Source organism: Carassius carassius, chromosome 25 (genome assembly GCF_963082965.1).
Source record: "Carassius carassius chromosome 25, fCarCar2.1, whole genome shotgun sequence".
Lineage (NCBI taxonomy): Eukaryota > Metazoa > Chordata > Actinopteri > Cypriniformes > Cyprinidae > Carassius > Carassius carassius.
The window spans coordinates 959,917-967,416 of NC_081779.1; the positions used below are offsets into that span (position 1 = coordinate 959,917).

Below are 7,500 nucleotides of genomic sequence, written 5' to 3' on the forward strand. Positions count from 1 at the left end.
AATAAATGCGACGAGAGACAAGTGTACTGTTCTGGCTTATTATTGGTATTACAAGCACTTCTGTTCATTAAAAATAAAGCTGAAAATTGAAATCTAAATAGTACATGAAAAACTTGAACCTACATAAAAATCTGACATGTTGCACTTGCAAAAGAAATAAGTTGAAGTTGAAGACCTAAAATGAGGAGAGCCAACCCTGCAGAAAAGGAATGAATTACTAAATGAAATAAATTATGAAAAATTCATAATATATTCAAAATATTTTAATTAAATTTAGTCCTAAATGAATTTTACATATTTTTTCTACATTGTATTCTTTCATTTTTTTTTTTTTTAAATAAATAAATAATTATTTATGCATTAATTATATTAATTCTAACTGGAAATAAAGCTAAAAACAAACTGAAATTAAAACTATATTAATTCTAAATATAAATATAAAAAAATACAATAAAGCACATTAAGGCACAAAACTAAATTTCAAAAAATAAAATTAAACATTAAAATCTAAAAATAAAATACAATTCAAAACATTAAAAAACGACAATATTGTATAAATAATACTTTATTTGTAAGTATTCATTTTTAGATCATAGCAATAATAATAAACAGTAATTCATGAATATAATTTTTAAAATGCGTTTCAACCTGACATGCATTTTTCAGCTTTAGATTTAAAATAGAAAAAATATTACAGATTTTTTTTTTTAGCTTTTATTTGTATTTATTTAAAGATTGTAAAGAGTATGGAGCGGGATCCATATGCAATTAATCATTAACATTTTCAAAGTAACTTTTTTTTTTTTTTGTCTTCAGCGACCCTGAGTTTTATAAATAGCCTACACTTTTATAACAATTAAGAATAGCTGTAAATGTTTTATAATTATTGTTTAGTTGTTACTGATATTATAGATGAATTGAAAATGCATTTTAAATTGTATTGATATATTTTTAAAATGTCTGTCATTATTAAAAATAAGTATATCAGTAAATATAAAATGTAACGATTTTTTTAAAATATATTGTTTTAATAAAGCTACATATAAATTAGTAATAAACATAAGATACACAAATATATAAATATTTGCATTTTTTTTTTTAAATACAGTATTAATACAATAGTCGTGTGGATACTAAACCCGAGTCAGTTCTGTGATGTAGTATTCTGTATTCTGCGCATGTGCGTTGTCACTTCCGCGTTCCTCACGTAGCAACAGCAGCAGAGCCAAAATGGCGGCGGGCGGAGATCCTGTGTGACACCGAACCGTCACAACACCGAAACCCGCGGTTCCCGGACACCGGCATCAGCGCCATGGCCTCCGCTAACGGGCGGCTGGGTCAGCACGTCCTGGCAGTGCTGGATGTAGTTCTGCGGGTCCCGAGCATCTTTATAATCGACGCCATATTCAACTCGTACTCCGACCCCGGTACCGGATGGACCGGAGCCACCGGGAGAGCGTTAATCCGCGCGCTGGGTGAGTACGGGCTCTCCGCTGTGACTCGGGGTCGGCTCGGCCGTCAATGCTCGTGTGTACTGAGAGATAATGAGCTTATATCGGTGAAGCGAGCCTGAACGGAACCGAATCTGCTCTTATATCACGGTTTGATCTCCGTGTGTTTGTGAGCGAAACCCGTCCGTCAGATCTTCGGTCACTCATATGACGCAATGCTCTCTAATCGCATTCATTCAGTTTGACAGCACAAACTGTCACACAGAGATAACATCTCAGCAGAACTCACACTAGTTAGGCTACTTCACTATTTAGGGTACAGATGTTCACTCCTAGAACTCATCATACTTCTCCAGCTGATTGATCACAGCATAGGTTTAATGAAATGTATAAATATTCAATTGAGGCATTATATAATTAAGTATGTGCTAATTTTCATATGTTTCCAGAAACTGAAATCGTGTAACTAAAATCTACAGGCGCAAATATATAAAGTGCGTTTTTTTTTTGTGATCGCTACAGAATAAAAAAATGTAAAAAGGTAATTGCGAATTTTTATCCCACAATTCATAATTAAATGTGAATTCTGAGTTTATATCGCGCAGTTCTGTTCATAGCGCAGTTTTGCACTATTTTTATTACCGCCACAGAAAAAAACAAAAATGTAATTGTGACGTTCTGTTCTACACTTAGTAGTTTTTCTCACAATTCCAAGTTTATATCGCAATTTTGATTTTTGTTTGTTTCCAGCACATAATGAAAAAAATGTTAAAAGTAATTGCGAATTTTTATCTCATACCTCATACTTTTTTTTCTCAATTCCAAGGTTATATATCGTAATTCAGATTTTTGCTTGTTTCCAGCACATAATGAAAAAATGTAAAAAAGTTAATTGTGACATTTTATCCCACACTTCATACTCTTTTTTTCGCAATTCCAAGTTTATATATCGCAATTCTGATTTGTTTCTTTTTACCACACAAATGTAATAATTAAAAAGGTAATTGCAACTTTTTATCCCACACTTCATACTTTTCTCGCAATTCCAAGTTTAAAGAAAGGCTAATTAAAAATATTTTTAAAAACTTTAATAGTATATAGATTTTTACAAAACGTGGTAGGTCACATTAGCGAAATTTTGCAAAAAAAGGTTATTGGTTAGCACATCTTCCAAACTAAGCTTTATATTGGTAAACGTGGCAAATTTTCATGCTCTAAGTTTGACGAACTTAATTCCGATGTGACATCTGTATGCGGAAAGTTTCTACTGAAATAACAGCATTTCACCAGCAGAATATTTCTAGGTAAAAAGTACATTTGAAACAATATTTCCTGCTGAATTTAGTTTGTTGCGTAATGCATGCTGCTGTATTGTTGCGATGCGAACGCTGATTTTCATCCTCTCATTTCCAGGTATTCTGGTTTCCAGTGTGGTTCTGGTGCTTTCTCAGAAGTCCCTGTTCAAGTTCTACACTCTGTTCATGGCCGTTCTGCTGGGCGCAGCTTCGGTCCTCATCAACTACTACGGCACGTCTCACATTGACTTCTACAGCGCGTATAACCGAGCGGCGCTGGGCTTCGGGCTGCTACCGCGCAGTGGAGCCACACTGTGGCTGGGCCTGGCGCTGCTGCAGCTGCTGCTGGGACTGGGCTACGTGGCACTTCTGAACGTGCAGTCGCTCTGCGCCGCGCTGCTGGTGCTGGACATCATGGCCCCGCTGTGCGGGCTGATGCTGGAGCTCCCGGCGCACATGCGTCAGGCGCTAGCGCTAGCGTCAGGGGCAATTCTCGCAGCACACGCGGCCGTTAATCTGCTGTGGAAGCTCAAATGGTTCTACTACTCGTGCCGTTATGTCTATCTACTCCTGCGCCACATGTACCGCATCTACGGCCTGCAGCTGCTGCTGGAGGACACCTGGAAACGCATACGCTTCCCCGACATCCTGCGCGTCTTCTGGCTAACGCGCATGACGGCGCAAGCTATCATCCTAGTGTACGTAGTGCGTGTGGTCCGCTCAGAAAGCGGCCTGCAGCTCGGCTGGGACTTGTTTTGGGACTTAACCAGCAATTTGATCATCAGCGGCTGCGATTCGACGCTCACCGTGTTGGGAATGAGCGCAGTTATCTCGTCACTCGCGCATTACTTGGGACTTAGCATCTTAGCATTCATCGGCTCAACCGAGGAGGAAGATAAGCGGCTGGGGTTTGTTGCACCCGTGCTGTTCTTCATCCTAGCCTTGCAGACAGGACTAAGTGGACTGGATCCTGAGGAGCGACTGATCCGGCTTAGCCGGAATATGTGCCTTCTGCTAACGGCGATTCTACACTTCATCCACGGAATGACAGATCCGGTGCTCATGTCGCTAAGCGCTTCGCACGTCTCCTCAGTGCGCAGACATGTTCCCGTCCTGCTGGTGTCGCTAGCCCTGTTTGCGCTGCCCATCCTGCTCAGTTACATTCTGTGGCATCACTACGTGCTAAACACGTGGCTCTTTGCTGTCACCGCGTTCTGCGTGGAGCTCTGTCTCAAAGTCCTCGTCTCGCTCACTGTCTACGCTCTGTTCATGATCGACGGCTTCTACAACGTGCTCTGGGAGAAGCTGGACGACTACGTCTACTACGTGCGCTCCACCGGCAACGTCATCGAGTTCGTCTTCGGCGTGATCATGTTCGGAAATGGCGCGTATACGATGATGTTCGAGTCAGGAAGTAAGATCCGCGCGTGCATGATGTGCCTGCACGCGTATTTCAACATCTACCTGCAGGCGAAGAACGGCTGGAAGACGTTTATCAACCGTCGCACCGCCGTCAAGAAGATCAACTCGCTCCCGGAGGTCAAAGGTGCACAGCTGAGGGAGATCGAGGATGTTTGCGCAATCTGCTATCAGGAGTTTGCCACGTCTGCGCGCATTACTCCGTGCCACCACTACTTCCACGCGCTGTGTTTGCGCAAGTGGCTGTACATTCAAGACACATGTCCCATGTGCCACCAGCGCGTCTACATCGAGGACGATGGAAACGAGCACACTACGTTCTCCAACAACAACGGATACGCCGCGCAGGGACAAGAGAGGGCGGGGTTTGAGGAGGAGGAGGGCGGGGCTAATGCGGACATGGCCGCCGGAGGGGCGGAGCCTGAGAACGATCTTCTGGAGGACAACGACAGCATCGAGTACGACGAGGAGGAGTGGGGGACACATCTGGGCGCGACGCTCGTAGAAGAAGAGTACATTAACGACGACACGGACTCCAACTGAAGCAGCGCAGATATTTAAATAAATAAAAAAAAAGTTTTTTTGCGAGATCAGGGACGTTATGCTTTTTAATTTTTTTGTGTTCTTATAAAAGGGCTGATCTTGTGTTTTTCCTGATCATGTCTGGCTGAACGATAAAGAGTGACGTGCTACTGTAATCGCAGTATACCTCGATATGATCACTACTGGTCTCTTGAGTGACCTCTCTTATAGTTGTGTACATTATTGTACATGTAATAAAAGATTGATACACTGACGTTTGACAGTTGTCCACTGGAGAAAGCTGAATCAGCTGTTAATCTCAGTTTGACTGATATATATTACGCTCTCCAGCAACATCCTTCAGCTCTCCTCAGTATCTGATAGTATCATACGGTGTTGCTCTTTAACCTGCCAGGCACATTTTACAATGCAATTAACACGTTTCAACAAAACACAGCATTTGGTTTTTCTGATCTCTTGTGTTTTTTGTTGGATGCAGTAACTCCATGATCAGATGTGTGTTTGATTTCAGGTTAAACTGTTGATTTGCCAAGAGGACTGATGTAAATAAATCACCTGCTTTAGTTCTTTTGTAAATAAAATGATTAAGCTAAAGTTCTATGTTCGAAGTGATCTGGAACTTTGCACTTGATTATATTTTTTGAACTTCTTTGTTGTGGTTTGTTTCTTCACAGGTTTTTAATGTCATTCAGCTATCATTATGTTTAATTCACTTAAACCTGAATCTTTAGATGCATGAGAAGACTGACCACATGGAGCAATTTTAAAATCATTACGTGTAAAATATCTTTAAAGGGCAGGATTAATGCTTATATGCAGACAGATGTCAAATTCTGTGACTTACTGATATTCAGCTGTTGTTAAAAATCAATGATGACATACATATTCATGTTAATATACAATTTAAAACCACACTCAGATCTTTCATAATTCTGTTCACTCATCAGTTTTCTATGGAAGCCCATTTCAGCCACTTAAGAAGAAAAAAAATGCTTTGGTAAATCAAAATTATGCCTTTAAAGTAATTATTACAAGATTTTAAAGTAATAATTATGACAAAAATACATCTGAGATAAAAATGTATAACTGTATCATAACTTTGTTTTAATCCCATAATTTTGATTTAATATAACAGTTTTTTAGTGATATGTAAAAAAAAAATACAAACAATTAAGATTATGACAAGAATAAAGTCAAGTCTTGTAATCTTGACTTTAAACTTGTAAAATACTTTATTCTCATATTTTAGATGTTATTATCAAAATTAAACTCATTCTCACGTTGCTATTCTCACAGTTTGGGCATTATTCTCAAAATATTAAAAGTTTAATTAGATTATTCTATTGCTACAACTTTTTTGTTTTCTTGATTTTGACTCAGAATATTCTCAAAATATTATTTTTAGATATTTTTAAATTCATCATTTTGATTTGTATCCAACAATCATGGATTTTAGGTCATTTTTTTCTGTTTTTTAATTCGACTTGGTATGACATAATTTGACTTTTTTTTTACTCATAATTTTAATTTTTTTATCTTAAAACTATGCTTTTTATATCATAATTTTGACTTTTTAATCTCAAAACTATGCTTTTAATATTATAATTTCGATGTATAAGGACATAGTTTGTACTTTTCATCTTATAACTATGACCTGCCAAAGAATGATTCGTTTTTTATTACGTGGCTGAATCGAGCTTCCGTAGTTTTCTGAATCCAGCCTCGTCATCGACACCATTTCCCATGAAGCATCTGCAGTGTGGGACTACATTTCCCATCATGCAACGTGACCGCGCGTCAGAGAGTGTGGAAAGTCTCACGTGTTTTTGAACACAACAATGAATCAAAACGCTAAAAACGTCGTGTAAGAGGAATCCCCTGCGTTTCTTACGCTGGGAGTGGAAAGGCATGTGCACCCGGATCGGGTTATTCTGGTCCGGACACGATTGTCTGCTTAGTCAGCGAAGTGATTGCGGTTATCACCCCTCACACACACCGGACAGTGTGAGCGCACGAGAGGCGCGGCTCGTATCCTCGCGCTGTAGAGTCGCGGGCGGCTCGTTCATGTGAAACAGGGCGTGTTCTGGTCAACAGTGAGTCTCTGCTCTGCGATGATCCGGCTGGCTGTGTTGCGCTCGCTCGTGGCCCGTCACACGCCGGGTCCGGGTCACCTACACGCCCGGTTCCTCGGGACACACCGACGCAACATCAACCCGGAGCAGCTGGAGCTCCCGAGTCAGGCGCGCGAGTTCGTGTACAGCCTGAGCCCGGTGACCCGGAGCTGCTTACTGAAGGAGCTGCAGAGCTTCGAGTCCAAGACTCAAGGTACTGTACTGTAGTATAGCGACAGAACCCGGGTCAACCGGGCTGACCTCCATTCTCACCCCTTTCAGACCCATCACTGCACACAGTAACACCACACGTGTAGAAGTGAGAGTGCGTCACTGTGTTTGTAACACATTTATATGCATCAATATGACATGTGTTTCCATGCTGCGGTATACCGTGTATTATCGCGATATTGGAAGTGTTGTCAATATAACAAAGAACTAGACATTTGAATACATTAAAGAAAGACACAACAATGTATAAAGTAAACAAATGTTTCAAAAGATTAAAGTGCAAAAGATTAATAAAGATCGATAGGTAACACTTAACTATAATTTCTCTTTATTTATCCGTAGTTAGGACATCAACATTAAAGGGATAATCCTCACTAAAATTAACCTTTTGTCATTAATCACTTTCCCTCATGTCCTTGCAAACCCGTAAAAGATATGTTCTTCTCCGGA

General features: G+C 40.0%; 3 protein-coding genes across 3 annotated transcripts in view; all 3 read left to right on the forward strand.

Annotated features, from left to right (window-relative positions):
• Positions 1-21, forward strand: part of tatdn1 (TatD DNase domain containing 1) — a 10,980-nt gene extending 10,959 nt beyond the window's left edge. Inside the window, exon 12 of the mRNA XM_059510159.1 lies at positions 1-21. This exon is cut by the window's left edge and continues 137 nt beyond it. The gene's annotated coding sequence lies outside the window, so the exon portion shown is untranslated.
• A 1,106-nt stretch (positions 22-1,127) lies between these two features.
• Positions 1,128-5,353, forward strand: rnf139 (ring finger protein 139). The gene is made up of 2 exons (XM_059508920.1): positions 1,128-1,475; positions 2,865-5,353. Exons 1-2 carry the CDS (start codon positions 1,313-1,315, stop codon positions 4,706-4,708), a joined length of 2,007 nt encoding a protein of 668 aa, XP_059364903.1. The 5' UTR covers positions 1,128-1,312; the 3' UTR covers positions 4,709-5,353.
• A 1,152-nt stretch (positions 5,354-6,505) lies between these two features.
• tmem65 (transmembrane protein 65) overlaps positions 6,506-7,500 on the forward strand; it is a 5,825-nt gene continuing 4,830 nt past the window's right edge. The window contains exon 1 of the mRNA XM_059510160.1: positions 6,506-7,033. Coding sequence (XP_059366143.1) covers positions 6,820-7,033 — 214 coding nt within the window. The 5' untranslated portion in view covers positions 6,506-6,819. The remainder of the gene's footprint in view (positions 7,034-7,500) is intronic.

Bases quoted from the DNA above. Each gene is read 5' to 3' on its own strand.
- rnf139 (XM_059508920.1), top strand. From the start codon at position 1,313: ATGGCCTCCGCTAACGGGCGGCTGGGTCAGCACGTCCTGGCAGTGCTG. The intron at 1,476-2,864 runs GTGAGTACGGGC...TCTCATTTCCAG, and splicing joins AGCGTTAATCCGCGCGCTGG to GTATTCTGGTTTCCAGTGTG.